This window comes from Micropterus salmoides, unplaced genomic scaffold, assembly GCF_014851395.1.
Source record: "Micropterus salmoides isolate LMB-PRFRI ecotype aquatic unplaced genomic scaffold, ASM1485139v1 Ms_hic_scaffold_2, whole genome shotgun sequence".
NCBI classification, from domain to species: Eukaryota; Metazoa; Chordata; class Actinopteri; order Centrarchiformes; family Centrarchidae; genus Micropterus; species Micropterus salmoides.
This window is the reverse complement of record NW_024041150.1, coordinates 41,225,811-41,251,931: the sequence shown is the minus strand read 5'-3', so window position 1 is coordinate 41,251,931 and position 26,121 is coordinate 41,225,811. Positions and strand designations below refer to the sequence as shown.

Genomic DNA, 26,121 nt, shown 5'->3' with positions numbered 1-26,121 from the left:
TGTGTTTTGTGTATTTGCTTGTGTTTTGTGTATTTGCTTGTGTTTTGTGCATTTTCTTGTGTTTTGTGTATTTGCTTTTGTTCTGTGTATTTGCTTTTGTTCTGTGTATTTGCTTCTGTTTTGGGTATTTGCTTGTGTTTTGGGTATTTGCTTGTGTTTTGTGTATTTGCTTGTGTTTTGTGTATTTGCTTGTGTTTTGGGTATTTGCTTGTGTTTTGGGTATTTGCTTGTGTTTTGGGTATTTGCTTGTGTTTTGTGCATTTGCTTGTGTTTTGTGTATTTGCTTGTGTTTTGTGCATTTGCTTGTGTTTTGGGTATTTGCTTGTGTTTTGGGTATTTGCTTGTGTTTTGTGTATTTGCTTGTGTTTTGTGTATTTGCTTGTGTTTTGGGTATTTGCTTGTGTTTTGGGTATTTGCTTGTGTTTTGGGTATTTGCTTGTGTTTTGTGCATTTTCTTGTGTTTTGTGTATTTGCTTGTGTTTTGTGCATTTTCTTGTGTTTTGTGTATTTGCTTGTGTTTTGTGCATTTTCTTGTGTTTTGGGTATTTGCTTGTGTTTTGTGCATTTTCTTGTGTTTTGTGTATTTGCTTTTGTTCTGTGTATTTGCTTCTGTTCTGTGTATTTGCTTTTGTTCTGTGTGTTTGCTTCTGTTTTGGGTATTTTCTTATGTTTTGTGTATTTGCTTGTGTTTTGGGTATTTGCTTGTGTTTTGGGTATTTGCTTGTGTTTTGTGTATTTGCTTGTGTTTTGTGTATTTGCTTGTGTTTTGGGTATTTGCTTGTGTTTTGGGTATTTGCTTGTGTTTTGTGTATTTGCTTGTGTTTTGGGTTATTTGCTTGTGTTTTGTGTATTTGCTTGTGTTCTGTGTATTTGCTTGTGTTTTGGGTATTTGCTTCTGTTTTGGGTCTTTGCTTGTGTTTTGTGCATTTTCCTGTGTTCTGTGTATTTGCTTTTGTTCTGTGTATTTGCTTGTATTTTGGGTATTTGCTTGTGTTTTGTTCATTTTCTTGTGTTTTGTGTATTTGCTTATGTTTTGGGTATTTGCTTGTGTTTTGGGTATTTGCTTGTGTTTTGGGTATTTGCTTGTGTTTTGTGTATTTTCTTGTGTTCTGTGTATTTGCTTGTGTTTTGGGTATTTGCTTGTGTTTTGTGTTTTGTTAATTTTTTTGTGTTTTGTGTATTTGCTTATGTTCTGGGTATTTGCTTGTGTTTTGTTCATTTTCTTGGGTTTTGTGTATTTGCTTATGTTTTGGGTATTTGCTTGTGTTTTGTGTTTTGTTAATTTTTTGTGTTTGTGTATTTGATTATGTTCTGGGTATTTGCATGTGTTTTGTTCATTTTCTTGTGTTTTGTGTATTTGCTTATGTTTTGGGTATTTGCTTGTGTTTTGGGTATTTGCTTGTGTTTTGGGTATTTGCTTGTGTTTTGTGTATTTTCTTGTGTTCTGTGTATTTGCTTGTGTTTTGGGTATTTGCTTGTGTTTTGTGTTTTGTTAATTTTTTTGTGTTTTGTGTATTTGCTTATGTTCTGGGTATTTGCTTGTGTTTTGTTCATTTTCTTGGGTTTTGTGTATTTGCTTGTGTTTTGGATATTTTCTTGTGTTTTGTGTATTTGCCTGTGTTTTGTGTATTTGCTTGTGTTTTCTCACTTTACAGCCTGTTTTGTAAATACTGCGCATGTGTTGTCACACTGGTGAAGTAGTCTTATTAATTTGCTTGTGTTCAGTCTCTTTTAAATGTGTGAGCTCTCAGGGCCACCGTAATGTCGCTCGTTGTGCCTTGTGACCGACGCCTGCTTGACGAAGATCTCCACTAAATTAAAAGCTCTCTGATCTTCTGTCGGACCTCAGCTGATATTTCCCAGAAGGTCTGAGTCACTTCACGGGTGTAAACACGGACTTCTTGAGTTTCAGTGTCTGGTTTATTAAAGTGGGAGCCCTGCTCCTCCTCCCTGCTCCTCCTCCCTGCTCATCTCCACCTCAGGACTGCGCGTCACGCGGCTTTTACGTCAGCAACAGCAGCTGCAGGCGGCGGCTGCACCGACATAGCGAGGGGAGGGCGCGCGCGCGCGGGGCGGCGGTTGGAACATACACACATTCAAGGCTGCGTTTTGCTGCTCCTGCACGAGACCGTTTCTGTACCGGGTGGATTGGCGTTGATCGATCCGCCGCCGCACGCGAGAGGCGTCAATTCCTGAGCGGGAAAAGGGGAAACCATGGCAACGGATTTTAGGGTGACGCTGACTGACTGACGCGCCGACAGGTTACCTTGAGTGCAGGTAAGAGATGAGCTGTGTACCCGGAAAACCCGCTGAAAGATGCGACAGGTTTGTCAACACTACTGAACATCAGGCGTGTAACTAGTTAAATTCCTCTCAGGCTAAATAACTTGTGGTCCTACGTAGCTAAATGTATTTTTTCCTCACAGAAATCCATCTGTTACCTGATGTTTACTGTTTGACTAGTTTTTTTTATCAAGTTCATACTGAATTGATTTGATAATAAGTTACTTCTCAGTAGATATGTTTGAAATTACGTTAAAAACTGTTTTTGTCAAAACAAATACACAAAATATGGGCCTAATTTTACAAACGTGAGTAATATTTATAGTCTGTTTAGTAAACGAGTGAATAAACCTAAATCATGACTGAAATTTTTACCAAAACAACTTCAAAACAATCAATCTATCATATGCTGCGCAGGCTGCAAAAAACAGGAATATTTCCAGTTAAATATTATGTTACATCATTTTATTTAAATCCCTGACAACACACATGTTCCAAGGCTGTGTCCAAATTAAATAAAACCATTTCTTGATGTGACACCACGGTGATTAAAGGAAATATGAGTATTTGCTTTCTTGCCGAGAGTTTGGATGTTCAGATTGATACCTCGCTCGTGTCTGGACGGTGAATATGAAGCCTCAGCCGGTGTGCAGGTATTTAAACCTAAAAAGTTTAGGACTTTTTTTGATGCTGCTGCTGATGGTGCTACATGAAAAGTCAGAGGATGACCAAAGTTATTACAGTTCATTCTGAGGAAGAGGAACAGAAACGTCTGAACCACATTTCATTACGATCCATCCAACAGTTGTTGGTCGTAAACAAAAGGTGCTATTGTCTGTTGTCTTGTAGCCACAGAGCATCTCTAATCCAAAACCGCTTCTGGGAAAAAAGCTGGAAATGTTCAACAACTCCACGAGATGAGCCGAGGCTTGAAAAAGCGAAACGAAGGCAGGCCACACCCCAGACATTTCTTTCTTCCTGCTCAACCATCCATAATTAAAATTCCTCTGGACACACACACACACACACACACAGTCAGACTGCACATGCCCAGTGCATCATCAGCAAGTGTGTTTTCATAGTATTTTACTGTGTCAGACGCACAGTCAGTGGGGTGGAATACGCACGCTTCACTTGGCGATTAGCCTCACAGAAACATCCTCACACACGTCCCACTAATGCCAGATCCAACAGGCGAGCGTTTGAGATGCGTAGACACGACAGGCCTATCCAAGAAGTGTGACAACAGATCTACAGAGTTCAGTCTCATTAAATCTTTATCTCCACAAAATCAATTATGTAGCGCGCACGCACACACACACACACACACACACACACACACACACACACACACACACACACACTGACCTACTTTTTTTTCTCAGGGTTACAGAAGGAATACATAAAAGCCGAAAGTGTTTTTGTTTTATTCTACTACCGGCTACTGTCTCGACTGCAGCGCTGTCATTGTGTTCTGTGTTGTTCCTGTTTTATCTTCCAGCACTGCAGCTCCCTTGTGAAGCATGTCTTCCTCCTCCTCCTCCTCCTCCTCTTCCTCGGAGCTGCCCTACTTTTGTCCTCGCTGCGGTGACGAGTTTCGTTTCTCGTCCGTACCTGAGCTCCGGGCTCACCTGGTCAGCCGACACACCTACGAGACCCTGCTGGTGCTGTCGCAGGTAACTAACATGGGGCTGCAACTGCAAACTGTTTTATCTGTCGACTCTTTTCTTGATTAGTTGATTAGTCGGTTGGCATATAAAATGGTGAAAAATGCAGGTTACAATTTCCCAAAGCGATGTCTTAAAATGTCGTTTTGTCCGACCAACAGTAGAAAAACCCAAACATACACAGAAAAGCATCAAATTCTCACATTTGAGAAGCTGGAAACAGAGAATTCTCTTCATTTTTGTCTTGAGAAATGACTCAAAACTTTTAACCGATTATCAAAATAGTTGGAGAAACGTTTTCTGTCCATCGACAGCTGCAAAGTCATATTAAAGATTAAAATGTGGCTCATATGTAGAGCTGCAACGATCGAGTTGTGTCGATGCTATTTAGTAATCGAGTTTCTTGATGAATCATGTCAGCCCTGCTTAAGTACTTATATTTATATCTGCATAAGTGTGACCTCCACAGCCTTCAGAGTTTCAGTCTCCTTGCAAAGCTCTCCTTGTGTTCATGTGTCTAGTCTTTTACTTTATCAGGCGTGAGCGTGGGTGTTAGCAACATCATGTATGCGAAGGCCTCAAAGGCCGCACTCTGAAGTTCTGTGCACCTTTTAATAATGGTTGATAAACACTGGTCAATAAACATCATATGAGTAATATGCATCAATCGTAAACATATTCAAACATGTTAAACCAAATTCAGCACCACGCACAGACAGGCTGGCGTTAATTTAATGCTGCATTTCAGGCTCGGGTCAGAAGCTCCAGGCCTGGTGCTCTCCTCCCTCTCCCCGGTCAAGCTGTAATCCAGAGACAGAGCTCTTCTCTGGGCATGGACGCCCACAGCCTCCCCCTGCCGCTGGCCTGCCTGGATCTCGCCTCGTCGTCTGCCTCCGTCCAACTGCTCAGGGAAATGTTCGACCCTTCAGATCGGGCTCTCCCCTCTTCTGCAGGACACCAAGGGGACCCCACCACTGCTCTGGCCCTCCCCGGCCCCTTGGGGCCTTTTCCTGGGAGGAAACTGGGCGAGGTAGGGGTCCAGCTGGGCCTGGACTTTGGGCTGACAGTGGGGATCGGGCTGGAGGAGAGACTGGGGCTGGGGCTGGATCGTAAAATCGCCCGGACGTTTGCGGAGGTCGAGGAGAGGGTGAACCGCCGCGTGGGTCGACTGAAAGTGGAGCTGCAGAAGAGGGAGGCGGAGCTGGAGCAGGAGAGGCGGGACAGGGAGCGACTGAAGAGAGAGAAACAGGAAGTGGAGGAGAGGGCTGCGTACCTGTCCAGACAGGTGGGTGAAGCTGTGAGGCTGAAACACATTTGTTTGTTTTCTTACTCTGTGATTTGAACTTTGAAGGTTTTAGCTGTGTTTGTTTTTTATCTGTCAGGTCTCTGCTGCCATGGAGATGATGGAGCGATTAAACAAAGACCTGGAAGGAAAAGAGAAACAGCTGAGTGAACGACAACAGTCAGTATCTGCCAGGTTTCTTTCTGTCTGTGCATGCAGGTGTCCTCAAAACAAGTGTTCACAACTTTCTATTCGTTTCATTGCGGTTTCTGGCGCTGGACAACTTAACTGCCTCACAACTCTCTCTCTCTCTCTCTCTCTCCCGACTGTGTCTGCTCAGACAAATGGCATGCACATAACTAAGAAGAGAATCTCGTGGTCCGGTGGATTTCAGGTGTAGGAAAGGGAATCTGTGAGCAGATGTTGGCGAGGTAGAGGAGGAAGAGAGCCACATGTTTAATGATGGCTTTTGTGAAGCTTTTCGTTCACCGCGGCTCCGTCTACAGCAGAACTGTGACAACAGCTGCTGTAGAGTGACGTCAAAGTCGCATCAATTCCTATCCGAGTGTCCAGACTCAGGTTTGAATTGGATTTGGACCACATATGAAAGTGGTCCAAATCCGAACTGGAAAAGATCAGAATCCATATGACGTGGCCTGTTCACACTGTCATAAAAAGATCAGATCTGAGTCACATATGAGCAAAAAAATCGGATTTGGGTCTCGAAGTTACTGTAGTTTGGCTGCCGACTGGACCGCTCGCCGACACAATCTGCTGCAGCATCAGTGACTCACCGCTCATGGAGCTGATGAAGGCACTTTAGCTCCCGATTGCTGCAATTTTCATCAAAAATCACACTCCTTCTCTTAAGCTGCACCTTATAACTCCAGAAGTTGCCTGTGAATCATCATGTTTTTGAGTTTGAGTCTCATGACTCACTGACACCTGTTCGTACATTAATGGGTACTCTGCAACCAGGAGCTGCTAACAAATAATTGGCAGTAAACCCCCCAAAAATCCACCACTCTAGATCACACAATGAACTACACCTACCTGAAAAAGAAATTGTATAATACAAGTATCCCAATGATAATCTGGTGTAAAATATTTGACAGTGTTATTAAGCTCTCTGCAAGTGAAGTTTGGGGTCCACTCAGTCATCAGAACTACAACAGATCAGCATCCCATTGAGAAAGAAAGTCTCTTACAAATGCCTGTCAGGCAGAATTAGGGCAGTTTCCCCCGATAATAGTTACCCAAAACAGAGCACTAAACTTTCTGATGCACCTGACATCAAGACTCCCTCCAATTCAAGGCTCTTAAAACCCAAGAGCTGAACCCGGAAAAGAGTCCCTTATGCCGGCTAGTCCTGAGACTAACAAATCCTGCTACATGTTACATGCACCTTTCTCAAGCCTTTCTCATGCTTTACAAACACCAAGTATAGAAAATCAAATGATGACTCAAAGCAAAAATACTCATCTGGAACGTTGGGAGGAAGAGAGAAAAAACAACACAAACTAGATTGTTATCTGGTCCTAAAGAGAGATTGTGAAACAGCTGGATATCTTTCTGCTGTCAGAGAGGCAGCTTCTAACCAAGAACAGGCTCAGTCACCCCTGCAGCTAAACCACAGGGCTCAAGTTGTTGCTCACAGCATAGGTTGTACTTCCTTTTTTACATCCCCCAAAGCATTATGGGAGCCGTAGTCCTAGAGCACGACTATCTCCAAAAATATTATGAAGACAGAAAAATCGCAGGAGTTGCAAAATCCATTAATATGAGCATGTAGCACTATCAGTATTTTCAGAGGTGTCATCGACATGAGGGCGCATGAGTAGTATGTAGCTGCAGTACCGGAGGCTGCAGTTTCAGGACCGCAATCCTAGGACCCTTGTTTACTTTGATACTGCCAGCTAGCTAGCTAGCTAGCTAGCTAGCTGTGTACTCTTGACAGCCCCCCGAAGCCAATTACCCTTACCCTAACCATCACCGGTGTGTGCCTAAAAAGTTATTGATTATGCATGTTGACTGGTTAACCCTGTCTGCTTGCACGTGGCCGTGATGCTGTGCATTACCACCACCATTCTTCTAGATGGCGCTGTCGCAAAAAAACTTCAGTCCTAGAACTGCGGCCCCAGGATTGTGGGGGTCCTTAAACTGCAGCCTCCAGCTGCTAGATAATATTGGGGCGGATGGGGACGTTGTTGTTTGTGGTCTCAGTTGACGTGGGTCGACAGTGACTTGCTTTGTACGCCCCTAATTTGGATGAAGGTACATGATTTGTTTCCCACTGTTAGCTGAGATTCATCTTTATTGTCATAACACACGGTAAGTGTCAGTATAACGAGATGGGTTGATAAACTAGTGTACAGAGACTTATCGATTTTATTTATATAGCCCAAAATCTGGACCCTCAGACCTGCAGTTCAGGTCAAAACTAGATTGTTGTGGTGCTGCCATGAAAATAGAGCCCATACAGTTTTTGGGCGACAGCAGATAGTGGAAGGAGTTTAATTATCATGCTGGGACATGCGGCCCTAAATTGAAAAGACAAAAAAAAATGTAGAGAGAAAGAGATCTGTTTTGCAAAATGATAAAATAAACAGGGACTTTAAGTAAGAGGCATCACATCTCCAGTTTTGACTGAACAGTAAAAGTAAACAAATATATTTTATATAATATATCATGCAGCATGAACACTGATCTGAGAAACAACGTGATGCACAGACAGAGGACACACCGCGTTCAGTCTGCATCACTGGACACACACACACACACACACACACACACACACACACAGCGGTGGTTTGCCGTGATGATAAATGTAAGATGACAGTGAGGCACAGAAGCCCCGAGGGTTTGTGCGTTTGTAAGGTCAGCCACTTTGTTTGTGCTGCATGTTAAATCTGCATGTTGTTGCTTATTTCTCATGCTGTTTTTTTGTTTATGTGACATTGAAATACATAATTATCTCCATCTACTGTAAAGCTCTGACTGTTCTGTCTTCACAAATTAAATTGAGCAGCAATCCAGCAAGAATGACTGACAACTGAATTAAAAAACAAGGATTCCTTCACTGAAACATAATGGTCACATTACACGTTTATATTTTGCTTCAGAATAACCTACTAAGCACAAAGTAAAATATAGTCCTTTCTACATTTAAACAGACTTAACTTTTAGTCATTTAACAGAACTAAATCAAAGGAAATGTATTCTAATTAAATGTAATCAAATGTTTATCTAGTGTTTTATAATTTTATAAAAAATGTTGAGCAACATTAAGGGAACTACAGACTTCGTGTCACTGAACAACCTTTGTTGTAAAATGACAAATAAATCTACCTTGTAATCTTGAATATTCTCCATTTTTATAGCATTAAGTTACAACATGGCCAAACGACCACACCTGGAAAGCCTGTTTATACCGAGGAGCTGTGGTCATGTTGAGGCTGTATGTTTCTGTATCCCACTACATCGTCAGGCGCTCCTATTCTTTTGTCCTCTCCCTGCATATGAATTTGTTTGTGAAATAAAAAATCTGTTTGTTTATCATAGTTGATTTACATTCTGAAATGTGTGTGTGTTTTGCAGGGAGATGGTGGACATCGAGTGTTTTCTGAGGGAGACTGCAGAGAAAGAGGCCGAGGCCAAATCCAGGCTGCAGGTGAACGTCTTCTGTTGTTGCCTCTTTTAAGGGGACAGTTTGTTTTTCTGATTAATGAGAATCAGACAACCGGCTTTCCTTTTATTTTTTTTTATTGTGTGAGGTGTTTGAAGGTCTGTGATGTCGGTAAGATTAGCCTAGTTTATCTCAGTCAAAGGTAGTGAACACACCTTTTTACACTTCTCCTGATATTAATATAATATACTATACAAACTAGTTGTGATTTCTGAAGTTAATCACCGATAAAGATACACATGAATATATATAATTTATGTATGTATAAAACTTGCATGCCAATTCCTGTTCTTGTACGTAAAGTTGTGAGCAAGCTGTTTGATTTTTTCACCCTAAATTGTTTTGGTTCAGGCAGATGTTCAAATTAGTGGCTACAATTATTTCAGGTAGCTGCCATTTACATTTACGCTTTTATCCAAAGCAACTTAGATTTCAGGAACAACATACAAGCATCAACAGTAAATGAAAACAGTAAGGGATCTACAACTGGCAATGAACACTAGTAAGAGCTATTAACGCTTACGGCATCAGTGGGGTAAATACCTAGGGGAAGCAATAAAAGTTAACAACTAGTGCAATCAATACAAGACAATTGTAAGGGGATAGAAGAAGAGCACAGGAAGTGTTTTTTTCTACACATATTTTTCTTGTAATTTATTTACTAATAATATTTTGCCGAAGGTCCGAATGTGTTCATTTATTGCAGAGTCATGATCTTTTTCATATTTAATCAAAGAAACATTAAATTCAAGATCTCAGAGCAACACACGAACGTTGGTGGGAACCAAGGTCAGTTTGCTGTGTAGAGCAGGAAAGTCGCTGATAAGCACTTTGAGTCTGAGGAGCTTTGATTGTGTGTCCGGACACTCCTGTCCAAGAGGAGTGTGGGAATAACTTCTCTATATTGTTATATGATCTTGCATAATCTGTATGTTCATTTTAATCACAGAAAGCCTGCAGCGCTGATGAGTAGAAGCACATAAGAGAGAGGTAGCTCATCTTGACCTGTGCAGACCGGAGCGAATGTGTAGCCGGGCTTGTTAATGAGGGAGTCTCAGGGAAGAGTCTCTGTGTGATGGGGTGCCTGACCCCACAGCACTGGGAACAGGCTTGGCAGGAGTTTCACTTATGCGGTGTAGTTTCCTTGAGCCCTCGCATGGGTTGTTTTTGTTCATAACCAATCAGAGACTCACAGCGACTTCCATGTTTTGATAATGGCCCAATAAGGAGTCTCCCAACGACTACAATATAAGCTAATGTTAACCCTAACCAAGTAATCTGTTTTCAAATCGCAGTAAATCTACATGTTGAACTCTATTCAACTGTTTTACTGAAGAATTAAAATGTGTGAGGACCTGAAGACATCCGGCCCAGCTGAAGGTTTGTCTCCAACATGATAATAAGTTGGTTCAGGGTAAATAACTGTTTAATCTTGTGAGATTTGGGGTTAGATAACAGTTCAGTTTAACAGTAGAAAGTTGGTTGAAATTAGCTGCAGGGTTTTGGATGTAATGCCGTCGATGAAAAATGTCTTTCCAGCTGAGAACTTTCTGGGATGAACCTGATTTGTTGAAGGTAATTGTAAAGGCTATCTGACCGCCACATCCTTTCTAGGACACACATGAAGTACTCTGTCCTTCACTGCTGGAGAAACATTTGTTGCTGTTTTATCAAGTTCTCCGGAGCCAGTGTGTCGTATTTATTTACAGTATTTATACATCCTAAATATCAGATCACAGAGTTACACATTTGCTTTGGTATTTTGGTGCGTAACAATAAACATAGTAAGAGAAAATATTAAAAAGATAAACTGCAAGACAAGAATCATAAATATAAAATTGACCATAATATATACAGTGGGTACGGAAAGTATTCAGACCCCTTTAAATTTTTCACTCTTTGTTTCATTGCAGCCATTTTCCAAAAATCAAAAAAGTTCATTTTATTTCTCAGTAATGTACACTCAGCACCCCATCTTGACAGAAAAAAACAGAAATGTAGAAATTATTGCAAATTTATTAAAAAAGAAAAACTGAAATTTCACATGGTCATAAGTATTCAGACCCTTTGCCGTGACACTCATATTTAACTCAGGTGCTGTCTATTTCTTCTGATCATCCTTGAGATGGTTCTACACCTTCATTTGAGTCCAGCTGTGTTTGATTATACTGATTGGACTTGATTAGGAAAGCCACACACCTGTCTATATAAGACCTTACAGCTCACAGTGCATGTCAGAGCAAATGAGAATCATGAGGTCAAAGGAACTGCCTGAAGAGCTCAGAGACAGAATTGTGGCAAGGCACAGATCTGGCCAAGGTTACAAAAAAATTTCTGCTGCACTTAAGGTTCCTAAGAGCACAGTGGCCTCCATAATCCTCAAATGGAAGACGTTTGGGACGACCAGAACCCTTCCTAGAGCTGGCCGTCCGGCCAAACTGAGCTATCGGGGGAGAAGAGCCTTGGTGAGAGAGGTAAAGAAGAACCCAAAGGTCACTGTGGCTGAGCTCCAGAGATGCAGTCGGGAGATGGGAGAAAGTTGTAGTAAGTCAACCATCACTGCAGCAATCCACCAGTCGGGGCTTTATGGCAGAGTGGCCCGACGGAAGCCTCTCCTCAGTGCAAGACACATGAGTTTGCTAAAAAACACCTGACGGACTCCAAGATGGTGATAAATAAGATCCTCTGGTCTGATGAGACCAAGACAGAACTTTTTGGCCTTAATTCTAAGCGGTATGTGTGGAGAAAACCAGGCACTGCTCATCACCTGTCCAGTACAGTCTCAACAGTGAAGCATGGTGGTGGCAGCATCATGCTGTGGGGTGTTTTTCAGCTGCAGGGACAGGACGACCGGTTGCAATCGAGGGAAAGATGAATGCGGCCAAGTACAGGGATATCCTGGACGAAAACCTTTTCCAGAGTGCTCTGGACCTCAGACTGGGCCGAAGGTTTACCTTCCAACAAGACAATGACCCTAAGCACACCACTAAAATAACGAAGGAGTGGCTTCACAACAACTCCGTGGCTGTTCTTGAATGGTCCAGCCAGAGCCCTGACTTAAACCCAATTGAGCATCTCTGGAGAGACCTGAAAATGGCTGTCCACCAACATTTACCATCCAACCTGACAGAACTGGAGAGGATCTGCAAGGAGGAATGGCAGAGGATACCCAAATCCAGATGTGAAAAACTTGTTGCATCTTTCCCAAAACGACTCATGGCTGTATTAGATCAAAAGGGTGCTTCTACTAAATACTGAGCAAAGGGTCTGAATACTTATGACCATGTGATATTTCAGTTTTTCTTTTTTAATAAATTTGCAAAAATTTCTACATTTCTGTTTTTTTTCTGTCAAGATGGGGTGCTGAGTGTACATTACTGAGAAATAAAATGAACTTTTTTGATTTTTGGAAAATGGCTGCAATGAAACAAAGAGTGAAAAATTTAAAGGGGTCTGAATACTTTCCGTACCCACTGTATAAAAATGTAAACATCTTTTTGCATTAAAAACAATTGTGTTTTGATGTCAGGTGTTTATCGAGATGTTGCTGGAGCGAGCCGACTGCGCAGAGAGACAGCTGCTGCTGCTCAGCTCACACGCACATCACAAGCACAGCTACACGCGCCGCCACGACAGATACACAGACGCGTACGCCGACCCGTACGCACCTACGGACGGATACACGCCTGCACCTGGCCGAGGAGGACGCAGCCTGGACAGCAGCACTGATGACATCATTGCAGACAAGATGCAGGGAACCATCGGCAACCGGGTGAGGAAAAAAAAAAAAAAGAAACGTTGGTAATTCATAAAACTGTAGATAAAATGAAAATAAATGAAGGATAAAGTTTTAAAAAAGTAAATCAAGTATTTAGAGGTATTTTATCAGATTTACAGATGTTAATAAGGTTTTGTGAAGTGGAAAGAAATTGTACGCCTGTTGATTTAGGGTGAACTGATGAAGCTCCTTGTTCATCTATATTCCCTCTCCTGCTGCTCCTTTTATTGCGAGGCCCACCTTTTCCACACTTCTCCTCTCTGACAGACTATGAAACTAAAATAAAAACTCTATTGCAACATCGCTCAATAACCATATTGCTCGTAAGCAGAATGTGCTTGCTCATGTGCTACAAGCTCAGAAAGTTCTGTCTGTTCGTGTGCTAAAACTCGAGGAAAAGATGAAGGTCATCATCGCAGCGTGTGCCGGAACACCGGTGTGTGGGAGAAGCGGTGAGTGCTCTCTGCAGGAATGCCAAGGTGATACATCACATTCAAAGGTCTGCACTTATACTAACACTGATGTATTTCCGTGATCATCAACATGATTATCTATCAGCATATCAGTAATGTGAAAAAAGATGTTTCCCACGGTAAGAAGGCCTTATCTGGTTAGGAGCTGCTTTGTTCAGTCAGTGTGAGCTGTCTGAGTTAGTCTGCTGACTGAAACTGATAATTAAATTGGCTCCACTGATACAGACAGTATGTAGCTGTATTTTTTAAACATGCATAAGGTTGTGCACATCTATAATTATTCTTTCCTGAGTTTTTATATATTTTTTGTCTTCCTGCGTGTCAAATTCATATTTTTATTCATCTTTATATTTATATAGGTTCATGTTTATCGTTGTAACTCACTTAGTCGCCAAAACAAATTCTTAGTGTGTTTTAAAACAACTTGGTAATAGATACGTTTCTGTTTCTGATTTGTCGCACATTTGTTTTATTAAAACTGAATTGTCTGCAAGCTTGAGACTTTATATGTGGTCGTATCTCTCTCAGCTCTAATCTGAGTCTGAACACTGCTGGATATCTCAAATGAAAAAGTGGTGTTGTGAGCACATTTCTTCATTTGTGCATTTGACAGTCTCATCCTGTCGAATCCAAACCCTTACAGACACAACGATCTGCTTTTTTCACTTCACAAAACTTTATTTCCATCTGTAAGTCTTATAAAACATATTTAAATAAGAAGTTCACTGTTTCCTCCCCAGCCTACAGTGTGTTCTGTGTCTCAGCTGCAGGTGTATTTTGTATCTCTGAAATCATTTAAAAATGTTTAACATTAACGTGAAACAGATGTGTAGTTACCTTAATGATGTAGTTAATTGTCTAAAACAGGGTTTTAGGCCTCCCCCCAGATAAAGCTTGGAAAAAGGCGGCCCTCTTTTAGTTTACCTGGTCAGCTGAAGTCCTGGATGCCGAAGGGATCATGATTATGTTATAGGATCACATAAAGAGACAGAATAAAGCCCAGACAACCTCATATTACAGACTACACCAAATACATAATAAAACATTTATTAATCTCTGGGAACGTGGGAAACACAGAACAATCCCCAAAACAGATCACACCTATTTAAGCTGTTCTGTATCCCTGTCTGAAAATAAATGTTATAACTAATGTAGTTTTTTCGCTGAGCCTCCAATGAAAGTGTTTGGAGCCACCCTGGGGAGACCCGCCTCTCGCTTTGAAAACCCTCTGGTTTAAAACGTGCAAAATCACCAGTATGGTCCTTGTAACTCTGCTCACTTCTTTCCTCCTCCTTCTTTCTGTCTTCCTGCTGTTTTCATCAACCCTTTCTCCCGCTCCCATCGTCCTTGCTCTTCTTTGTTCTCCTCCAGAGGAGCTACAGTGTTTCAGGCTCCTACAGACTCGGGGACCAGCCGTACAGCCACCATCCCTACAGGTACCTGAACACATCAAACAGGTACCTGATAACTACTGTGTAGAGACGTTTGTGCCACAGTACAGTCTGAACCTCTTAGATGTCAGCAAACTGGGCCATAGAGCTTCACACGTTGCTTTTTATTGTAGATTATTCATCATTAAATTAGATTTTCTCTCTCAAAGTTTTGGAAATTAAAGAGAAACTCTGAGAGAACGTATGAGAGACACTTCTTATGACTAATAATGATAATAATTTCACTAATAACTTAATTTTAATTAATTCAGGCGTGTCCTCTCTCTGCCTCCCAGCGGACTGAGCGGTCACATGCGGACCTTGTCTCTGGGTTCAGGTGCGTGGGACTCTGAGGGGGCGCTGGTCCCGCTCCACCCCCACCACTACGCTCCAGCATGGGCTCGACGAAAGAGAGCGGGAGGAGACGGGAGGAGGGAGAGAGTGTGGTATGTTTGAAGTATAGTTTAAATGTGTATGATGTTTGATTTTGCCTTTATATACCACATTAAAACATGAATGAACATTAATATATAAGCTATATATGCTGGCTAAGTACAGCCTAGCAGAGCTGCTAGCATGGCTACAGACTCTCGTTACTTCTCAGATTATTTTAAGGATTTTTAGACAGGATCCAATGTGTTGCTAAAAAATGACATTTAGAAACAGCAAACATAAATTTGTGGAACAGAAATGTATATATTTGTTTACCACTTTAGTCATACTGCGATTTATCTCATGTTAAAACAGTACTAAATTTATCATTGGACTCCTGTAACACCGTCAGACTCACGGTGTTTAAAAAAATCGATGCAGCAGAAAGTCTCGCAGAATAATTAGGTTTTATTTCCAGCCTTGTTTCGTCATATTTAATCATATTCTTGTTACTCGTATTTTACATCATTGTCATGTTTTCTCCACATCGTCCTCCTCCTCTGTTTCCAGGGTCGGGGAGGAAGGATGTGGCAGAACGTGGAGTAAAAGAAACCGTCGTTACCACAGCACTGAGGAGGAAGAGGAGGAGGAGGAAGAAGAAGAGGAGGAGGGGGAGGAGGAGGTAGACGAGGAGGGATTCTGGAGCAGCGCTGAGATGAGGAGACTAATCTTCGCCAGGACTCACACACCTGGTTCAGGTAAACCTGAACTCTGTAACTTTTTTCTTTTGCTCGCTGAGTGTTTGTTGATGCAACACTTCCTGCTGCTGCTTCACAATAAAAGCTGTCTTCCCTCCTCCTCTCCGTATTTTCATCACTTCCTTTCCTCCTTTTCCTCCCTCCTCCTCTGCAGAAGCCCCGACCTCCCTCCACTCCTACCCCTCCCGTCGTTATGGCGACAGACATCTGGGGCCGGACACCTTGAGGCTGAGGGCGGGCCTTTTCTGCGTGTTTCCATATTTGGACTTGCGCTCCTTGCTGCGTGCGGCCGAGGTCTGCTCTGATTGGCGGTTTGTTGCTAGGCACCCGGCGGTTTGGACACGCCTCCGGCTGGAGAACGCCAGAGTGTCGGCCGAGGTAGAGGAGCCATCATCATCCTCTTCATGACTTACGTTACTAATATCATCATCTACTTTTTTAAAAGATAAATGACGAACTGATGTTCTTCTATTTTTTTTTTAAATTAAATTCTTTTTTTTTTTCCGTCATTATCAACAAAACCCACGAAGAAACCCAAAACAACGTCTTTCTTACTTGTTCAGCCGAGTGTTCAAAGTCGGATTCACAAAACTCTCATAACTGGATAAACTTGTCGCAAATCGCTCGTTTCGGCCTGACGAACTTCATGAGATATCATCGTTAGCATAATAACATTGCTGCCTGCTCGGGAAAGAGTCATTCATGTCATTCACACAAGAGTCAGTCAAGAGAAGAGTCAGTGGTCGTTTTAGAGGAACTGAAACAATTATAAAATAATGTCAGTGACATGTCATCAAAGCAGCACTTTGACAGAAATAAGAGGGAAATGTTTGATGTCAGACGCTAAAAAACATCTTTCTAAAACAAAGCTGTAAACGACTAATGTGACAAGTCTAATGGCCCCTTCGGATACAACACGACAACGGCACCACTGCGTTATCTGTAACTGCCCTCGGTTGGTTAAGCAAGATGCAGAGAGTCTCGACTGGTGCCTTTTAAGGATTTCTTTATTTCTTTCAATTTGTGATGTCCAATACTGTAAATTCTCTCAAATCTCTTGTGTGTGCCACTTAAGAAGGGATTTGTTCGTACATGAGGCCCACAGTGTTTGTCACCTCACAAATATTAAGTTTCTTTTTTTAAATGTCTCAGTTATTTCCTGAAACAGTTGGCCACCATAGCTTTTATCAATCACATGAGTAAATGGTGCATTTTGTAGGGGACTATCTTCAGTGGCAGATTAATCCACATTCGGTGTGTTTCTTTGTGTGTTTGAGTGTAGTTCCTGACCACTCTGTCTCAGTGGTGTACTCAAACTCAGACTGTGGTTCTGAACAACCTGAAGCCTCGAAGCAGACGAGCCGACGAGACTCGAGAGGATTACCACAAGAACACACGGTAACACACAAACACACGTTTGTCTTTACAATGCAGAATGTCTTGATGGTTTAAATCTGAAATTGGTCCTCACAAAGACAGTAATACACACACACACACACACACACACACACACGCACACGCACACGCACAAAGAGCTCTCAGGGATTAATACTCAGTGCAGCTTTTCTTATCTTTTATTTAAGTGAAAAACATGCACGTTGCCATGGTAACATCATCTAATCTTAGCCCAGCTGTCGTCTGATTGGTCAGAACAGAAAACGGGAACACTAAGGACGTTGACCATGAAAATGCAGCTCAGAGCATTAATGAACATCATACTGAGCTGGGACAAGAGAAGGAATGTGCCCTCTGAGTGCATTGTGGGTATTGTAGATGACCTGGGTTTGTTTTCTGTCTCAGAGGCAGCGTGGAGCCGGGGGTGGAGGCCCTGCTGCGGTCAGCAGGGGGCAGTCTGCTCCACCTGTCGGTCTCTCAGTGTCCTCACATCCTCACTGACAGGACGCTGTGGCTGGCCAGCTGCTACTGCAGGAACCTGCAGACGCTCACATACAGGTGACTCCATGTTCCTGTCTGATTGTTGACCTGGTTACCTGTTCGTTTACCTGGTTACCTGTTTGTTTGTTTACTTGTTTGTCTGTTTACCTGTCTGATTGTTTACTTGTTTGTCTGTTTACTTGTCTGATTGTTTACTTGTTTGTCTGTTTACCTGTCTGATTGTTTACTTGTTTGTCTGTTTACTTGTCTGATTGTTTACTTGTTTGTCTGTTTATCTGTCTGAGTGGTTTACCTGTCTTTATGTGTCTGTCTGTTTACCTGTCTGATTGTTTACTTGTTTGTCTGTTTATCTGTCTGAGTGGTTTACCTGTCTTTATGTGTCTGTCTGTTTACCTGTCTGATTGTTTACTTGCTTGTCTGTTTGCCTGTCTGATTGTTTACTTGTTTGTCTGTTTGCCTGTCTGATTCTTTACTTGTTTGTCTGTTTGCCTGTCTGATTCTTTACTTGTTTGTCTGTTTACCTGTCTGATTGTTTACTTGTTTGTCTGTTTACCTGTCTGATTGTTTACTTGCTTGTCTGTTTACCTGTCTTTATGTGTCTGTCTGTTTGCCTGTCTGATTCTTTACTTGTTTGTCTGTTTACCTGTCTGATTGTTTACTTGCTTGTCTGTTTACCTGTCTTTATGTGTCTGTCTGTTTACCTGTCTGATTGTTTACTTGCTTGTCTGTTTACCTGTCTGATTGTTTACTTGCTTGTCTGTTTACCTGTCTTTATGTGTCTGTCTGTTTGCCTGTCTGATTGTTTACTTGTTTGTCTGTTTACCTGTCTGATTGTTTACTTGCTTGTCTGTTTACCTGTCTTTATGTGTCTGTCTGTTTGCCTGTCTGATTGTTTACTTGTTTGTCTGTTTACTTGTCTGATTGTTTACTTGTTTGTCTGTTTACCTGTCTTTATGTGTCTGTCTGTTTGCCTGTCTGATTGTTTACCTGTCTTTATGTGTCTGTCTGTTTGCCTGTCTGATTGTTTACCTGTCTTTATGTGTCTGTCTGTTTGTCTGTCTGATTGTTTACTTGTTTGTCTGTTTACTTGTCTGATTGTTTACTTGTTTGTCTGTTTACCTGTCTTTATGTGTCTGTCTGTTTGCCTGTCTGATTGTTTACCTGTCTTTATGTGTCTGTCTGTTTGCCTGTCTGATTGTTTACCTGTCTTTATGTGTCTGTCTGTTTGTCTGTCTGATTGTTTACCTGTCTTTATGTGTCTGTCTGTTTGCCTGTCTGTGCATGCAGGAGTTCATCGGATCCTCTCGGTCAGGAGGTTCTCTGGGCCCTGGGTGCAGGCTGCAGGAACATCAGCAGCCTGCAGGTGGCGCCAGCTCACCCCTGGTCAGTACATATCTGTTTAGACACACTAAGACCCTCGTTACTTTTTACACTTTATTAATGAAAAAAAGATTAAAATAATCCGGGCCTGGAGTCTCTAGAAGTTCACCGTCTACCAGCATCAACATGTTAGTGTCCTCCTCCTCCTGTGTGATCGAGTCTGGCGTGTCCAGGAGTTAGGGATGGCGAGGAGTTTATGTGCAGAGACGCCAATATAAGGGCAGAATAGTGGCAGTCTTTAAAAGTGACTTCCAATGGCCCTGATCGGTGCACTACATTAACGGCCACAGGACACCTCTGGGATATTCCCCTCAAATGCAATGTGTCAATTAACCAACACTTCAAATCAACCAACCAAACAAACAAATGAATCACGAGGCAGCATCACAGCAAAACTAACAACTATTTGACCCTCTCATATGATAAACGTCAGCAGCCGTGTTTCTTCCCATTAGGCTCTGTTGAAGAGGACTAGCGCAATAACTTTTGAGATCGCTTAGCCACCTCTCAGCCTCTCCACAGTGCCTCCTCTCTCGTCTCTCTCTCCTTGTGCCGGGCCCCACGCCAATCTGCTGCCAAGCCTCCTTTATCCTCTATTTCTGTTATTTTGTCCACCCCATGTATATGAGTGAGGGCAGGCTAAATAACATCATCTATATATATATATATATATATATATATATATATATGTAAAATGATGAAGGAGGATTTATTACAGGACTGTTACTTTTAGCCAGCTGTCCCTAATAAACTGGACGTGGACTAAATAATAGAAACACCTCTCAGTTTGATGCAGCCCAACTCATCTATCTCTGTCGCTCGTTCCTTCTCTCTTTCAGCCAACAGCCAACTCGGTTTGGCAACCGTTGCCTGCAGACGATTGGTCGATGCTGGCCACACCTCCGCTCACTAAGTGTGGGCGGGGTCGGCTGTGGGACTCAGGGATTGGTTGCCATGGGTGAGTGACAGCAGGAAAAAACAAGTTTTGTTTTTTGGACATTTTGGTGCAACAATCTGTGTTGTAACTACACAAAAGCTTGACTGTCAATGTTGACAGTGTGTTAAGGCTTATTTTACATTTTATATTATTTATATATATATTACATGATCATAATAAGCATAGAATACACACTTGTTTTGTTGTTTTGAGGTTTAAAAAAGTACAATATTTACTTTTTTGTATTAACATTTGATAAGGGATATAACTGTTCTTAGTGCTCTTATAAATATCGAATCATTACAAACATCTCTGCTAAAAGTGTGTCTTTCAAAATGCCTTTGCAGATAACACAATGTGAAGTCCCCTGAATAGTTTGAAGCTTTATGTTGCCTGTTGATTTGGCGACACCTGTGGTTACCGTGGCAGCGGCAGGTGTGGTTTTAAACTGCATGGGTCAGCGGTTTAAGCAGCTAGTAATGAAACGTCTTAGCAGCTGGTGTATCTGTTTACAGTGCAGCCAAACAAGTTCAGTTTGTTTTATTAAAGAAGTCAGTCAGTCATTATTACAACCTGTCAGCCCCTTCCTGTGTGTGAAAGTTTGAATACAGCTTAGGAATGACGGACGACGCCACAAACAACAAGAACAACTATATAGAATATAAATACTCTTAATGGCTGTTGCTGAAAACAATGCACACCGTAAATGGTATTTTTAATTTCGTTTGATTTCATGAGAGAGAAAGATTAGTTGTAAACATATATAAAAATTATAACTTTAACGTAAAACAACAAACATTTAAACAGCTTGTGAACAGATCTATGCTGAAATGAGTTGTTTAATCAATAAATTTATAAAAAAGAACCACCAACTGCTCTCTGGTGTCAGCAATGTGATGATTTCTGTTTTACACTGTTGTAAACTGAATCTCTTTGGGGTTTGGACTGTTGGTCGGACAAAACAAGAAGTTTGAAGACGCCCCCCTTTGGACTTTAGGAAATTCTGATGGTCTCTTTTCACCTTTCTGTCACATTTTATAGACTAAATTGATAATCAATGAATCAAAAAATGAGCGACAGATCAATGAATGACAAAACAGTGGAAACACAAGGAGACACAGCAACTTTCCCAAAGTTAGAAAGAGTTGATTTGACTTTTTAGACATAGAACTGAACATGCTTTAAAAACGTTAGGGTAAGGTTAGAAAAACCTTTTGTAGGTAAAAATATAATAATGGACAGAAGTAACACATGGGGTGTGTGTGTGTGTGTGTGTGTGTGTGTGTGTGTGTGTGTTCAGTGCGTAGCTGTGCTCACCTGCAGGTGCTGGAGCTGGAGCACATCACTGACCTCGGCCTGCCGGTGGCGACGGAGCTGTGTAAAGCCGGGCTGAAGAATCTGGAAACTCTGATCCTGACCCACACGCCCGTCAGCGGTCAGGCCATCCTGCACTTCCACAGTGAGACACGCTAACTCTCCTCTCAACACAGTGTCACCGTTATTATTGTATTATGTAAATGATTAATCCAGTGTCCCCTGCGTCTCCGCAGGTATGTGCGTTAACATCAGATCTATAGTGGTCGAGTTCTCCGTGTCAGATTACTTCGAAGAGCCGGAAAGTCAAGAGGCTCAACGTCTGTTTGGAGAAATTCTCAACACGCTAAAGGTGAGAAGAAGAAAGGTGAAAGGATAAAACAAATTACACCACAGACAAGTTAAATCCCGGTTTCTGATTGGCCTTGCAGATGTTTAGTTTAAACACTGCTTTAAATCAGAGCTGAAGGTAGATTAAACTGCAGGTAACTGTAACAACAGTGCAGATGCTTCAGTTAACTGACTAGTGAAACTAACCGTACCAGTTTTTTCACACAACTAAATCACCAGTTTAAAAGTTTAGAATCGCCTGCCCAAAAGCCTGATTGGATAAAGTCAGATGGCTGAGAGGACAACTCTGTGTTTCTGAATGTAAATTAGCTGTCTGAATTGACCCTTGGCTAAGCCACGCCCCGAATACACAGCTGGCCAATCACAGCTGGTATAGGTCTCGCTCTAACTGAAGTCCGACACTTTCATGGTTGTGCTCCATTGACTCAAAAGCAAAAAAAGAGTAGTTTTCTAGCTTTTTTTGGCTGTATTTTTCTAAAATATGGTCAAACGCTGTTCCTGGCACACTTGTAATAGTTACAGTCGCTACCCAGAGTGGTTGAAAGGAGAAGTACGACTTATTGTCTTTCCAAAACCTTAAATAAATCCAGAAAAATGTCGGCTGTGGATTGTTCCTAATGTAATGTTAGTTAGCTAACGCTAGCTAACTTCCTACTGAATGTAACGTGATAAATCCCCACTGTTCTGCTTTTTAATGACGACTGCAATAATGAATAGAGGCCTACCCAGCTCTACAGGAACAGTGCTGATCCTTAATATTGTTGTATGGGATGCGGTGATTCACTTGTACTGTGTGATCAGTAGGCTTTAGCTTCTATCTTTCTTTTTTTTCACATCTGTTTGAGTCAGTTTGAGTCAGTTTGACAGCCTGAATACAACCTTCAAATGTATAATGCAACTGCAAAACTGTCTGCTTCTTTCTGAGATCGCTTTTTCCACAAAATTTGACAATATTTCTCCGGGGAGTGCAGTAATAGACAGTGGGAGTGCCGACAGTTTGTCATAACTAAGGGGGATGGGGCTTAGCGAAGGGTCAATTATACTGTTTTATTCTAATAAAAGAAGAAAAGCATCAATTAAACAGGTGGCTCCAAACTTTTGAATGGTCATGTAGCTACAGACCAAGTTCCAGATTCCCTGTGGTGTAACGGCGGCACACAGCAAAACTATTAACAAAACTACTTAAAAAACTTTTTTTTTTATAACAAAAGGGACGTCTGAACATGATTTCAGTTGGACAAGGAGGAGGTTTTAAACTTACTGGGTAACTTATGGTTTGTGTGTGTTTCCTCAGGCTCTTCGGCAGCGTCCCGGCCTGTGTGACGTCCTGCAGGTTAAAGCTGAAGGATTCTGCTGACCTCACACACACACACACACACACACACACACACTTGCTTGTACTTCTATATGTGTGAGGACCTTCGTTAACATTATGTGAAGCCGAGGGTCTATCCAACCCCCACACTTGTTGTATTGCGAGTAGTCGAGGGCCTTCTTGTGTGATGTATCTTCAATAATTGTAATTTAAGACCTTAACTGAGTGGAGGTTTATCTTCACTCACTAGGACATGCTTTATCAGTGAGATCACAATCTCGCATATATACACGATTATTCCATTTAATCAACTGCAGCTTTATTAAGGAGTAATACAATTCATAAAGCAATTAAATCCAGTTATGCTGAAGCCCATATGAAAGAGAAATAACATGATGATGAAAGTTTACTGCCTGATAAAAGGTTAAAGTAAGGAACGTCTCTCAAAATCATTACTAAAAGCATATTTAATGTTTTTTCAGGTATGTGATATACTATGTAGATGAAGTGTAAACATTAATAATATAAACACTGAATCCAACATACCATCAACGTCTTCATGTCTAGTGGTAAAACTGGTTTTATAGACTCATTACCGCCAACAGCTGCCCTGCTTGGTCATGCTGAATGGTGGGATACACGGAGCTCTGAATACCTGGTGGATCGTGAATCACTAGCAAAGGAAAGGGGGCCGCCAGCCAGAGTGAAGTAATCTCTGATTTAAAAAATCATTAGGAAAATGTCTGTTACGTGCTTGTGGACGAATTATTCTGTTGTGTACAAGTATGAAAAACAATTTAAAGGATGAACATGTATCTCGTTTTCTAATTAAATATCTTGACCTCAGCTATAGCCAGAGCAAATCGGTGGTGCAGAAGAAAAATCATATTTCTTTACTTTAAATAGTCCAAAAATAACTAAATGATGAAGACTGTATTGAAAACAGGGGACCCAGCAGCCTGTAGTGAATATCGATGCAGAGTTTAAACTGGTGTTTACGCTGCCTGGAGGCTTCTACCTTGTAAATCCAGAGTTTTCGTTTTGTTGAAACAGAATCTCAGAGCAGAAACTAACCCATCCTCAACCTGTGGAGGTGAGGAGATAAAAACAAACGCTGTGCAGAGAGAAAGTGCTGACAGGATGGACATCTAGCATCTAAAACCTGATGAAATATGAAATAAGATTTTCTTCCATAGTTTAGCAGTTTATGAGTCAGCAGCAGTTGAGCTTGTTGCAGGTTTAAACCTCCTCCATCATGTGGATCATGTTGTTGATCCTATGTAGCTGTAGATGGACCTCCCTCCCTTACGCCTTTAGGGACATAGGGACATATTTCAAGTTTCAGATTAAACAATAAAAAAGGTACTATATCCGTCAGGTTTTCACATTAAATTGGAAAATACTTTCTTGCTCGTATGTCGTCAAGACCGCAAGTGTGGGTTTTGGGACAGATGCCCTTTTCAATAAGTGATGACCTCACTCCCACAGTCTAAAAACTCAAACTGGTCCTCACAAACATAGATTTACAAGAGCACACACACACACACACACACACACACACACACACACACACACACACACACACACACAGAAACAACTGAAGTACCGTTCATACAAGACCCATCCCTGATCCACCATCTCCCATAACTTCAGATACGCAGGAGTTTATAAAAGTAATTTTGGCAAAAGTGTAGAAAATATGAACGTACTGACTTTTAAGGTGGAAGAAAACACGTCAGGTGGGTGTAAAGTTTAAAATAATTACTCCAACACAGCATATAAGAGATGGTGCAGAGTGAGGACTAACCAAAACCTTGATCCTTCCCTCACACTCCTTTAACTAAACTTTATTTATTTTAAATGTTTAACAAACCCTTTTTTGCACAGTACAAAGACAATCCTTTATCCTTTTAACAAAACCCCTTCTTACAGTAGGATAAATGTTTTCTCTATTTTTGACAAGAACCTGAACCTTAACGAATCCCACAAATCAAAGTTAACCTTAAACCCTTGTTCTAGTTTAACAGAGCTCAAGTCGTCCTCCGCTTACAATAACCTTATTATTAACAAACTCTTACTCCTACCTTAACTTTTACTTCCAGCCAACACTATTAGCAACAAGTATTTTAGGAAAAGTCCCTTAAAAAGCCATAATTCTTGTTCTTCTTCTTACCTTAATATTCAATGAGACCCTTATTCTTAACCTTTACTTTAAAAATAAGCACAAGCACACGGCGTCTGCACAAGTGTATTTGCACAAGCACAAGACACGTTTACTCAGACACCAAAGACATCAATCGGTCGATCAGATGTGTTGGAGTTGTTTGATGGAAAAGTGAATCTATCATGCGTGAACTTAAAGGTGCTACATGTGTCATTTTACCGTCAATAAATCATTTTCTCATCAGTTTTGGAGTTTTGGTTCTTCTGTGTGATTAATGAACCACTTGCTCGATCGTTTTATGTTTCACAGACTTTGTGTTTCTGATGTTGGAGGAGACACCTGCGTTCTTTAAGTTCTCGAAACCTACAGTCGACTTCTCACAGTGATTGGTCCTGTGTGGAGCTGTTAACATAGGCTGGGGTCCTACTTCTGTCACTTTTTACTCAAGAATGTCAAAATGTGCTCTGTTATCCCGATATTTAAAAGATTAATGAGTCTCTCTACTAGGGATGGGTATCGCTACTCAGTACCTTTATGGTATCGGTATCGAAAGAATCAAAACATCTGCTGTCAAACCAGTAATTCAATCGATACTTTTTGTAGCTAGATTGCGGCAAAAAATTATTATTTGTAGGGTTTTGCTTGCAGCCAAACATGCAATCAACACACTGAAAGAAAAAAAGGCAAGCCTTTTTTTTTGTTTCCTTGAACAAAATCTGGAAGTTACTTTAATAAAGGAGACCTATTATACTGCATTTCCAGTCCTATATTGTAGTTCTGTAACTCCTCTATGGCAGCTTTTCATGATTGAAAGTCTTATACTGGTCCTTCTGTCTAAAACAAGCTGTAGATGCGCCTGTCTCTTTAAGACCCCACCAAAGCCCACTGTCTTCTGATTGGCCATTGTCTAATGTGTTTACCAGGTTGCTGCAGGGATAGGGCTGCATGTTCCTTTGTGGGCGTGGCCAGCATTCTCTGCCTGGAGCGAATTACCATATATGGAAATCGGGCTCGGACATTTAAAACAGAGCGTTCA

General features: G+C 41.4%; 1 protein-coding gene across 2 annotated transcripts; it reads left to right on the top strand.

The window, feature by feature from the left end:
- Positions 1 to 1,855: 1,855 nt before the first annotated feature.
- Positions 1,856 to 25,328, top strand: LOC119912277 (F-box only protein 41-like). Of its 2 annotated transcripts, none has more exons than XM_038731405.1 (17): positions 1,856 to 2,277; positions 3,785 to 3,959; positions 4,699 to 5,235; positions 5,333 to 5,412; positions 8,830 to 8,902; positions 12,447 to 12,689; positions 14,540 to 14,625; positions 14,895 to 15,044; positions 15,541 to 15,728; positions 15,883 to 16,106; positions 17,011 to 17,126; positions 17,529 to 17,681; positions 18,912 to 19,007; positions 19,844 to 19,962; positions 21,242 to 21,400; positions 21,492 to 21,607; positions 22,901 to 25,328. In XM_038731405.1, exons 2-17 carry the CDS (start codon positions 3,807 to 3,809, stop codon positions 22,961 to 22,963), a joined length of 2,556 nt encoding a protein of 851 aa, XP_038587333.1. In that variant the 5' UTR covers positions 1,856 to 2,277; positions 3,785 to 3,806; the 3' UTR covers positions 22,964 to 25,328. The 2 variants fall into 2 exon arrangements, with proteins under 2 accessions (XP_038587333.1, XP_038587334.1); XM_038731406.1 differs by having other exon boundaries at positions 1,858 to 2,277; positions 14,540 to 14,604.
- The last annotated feature ends 793 nt before the right edge of the window (positions 25,329 to 26,121 follow it).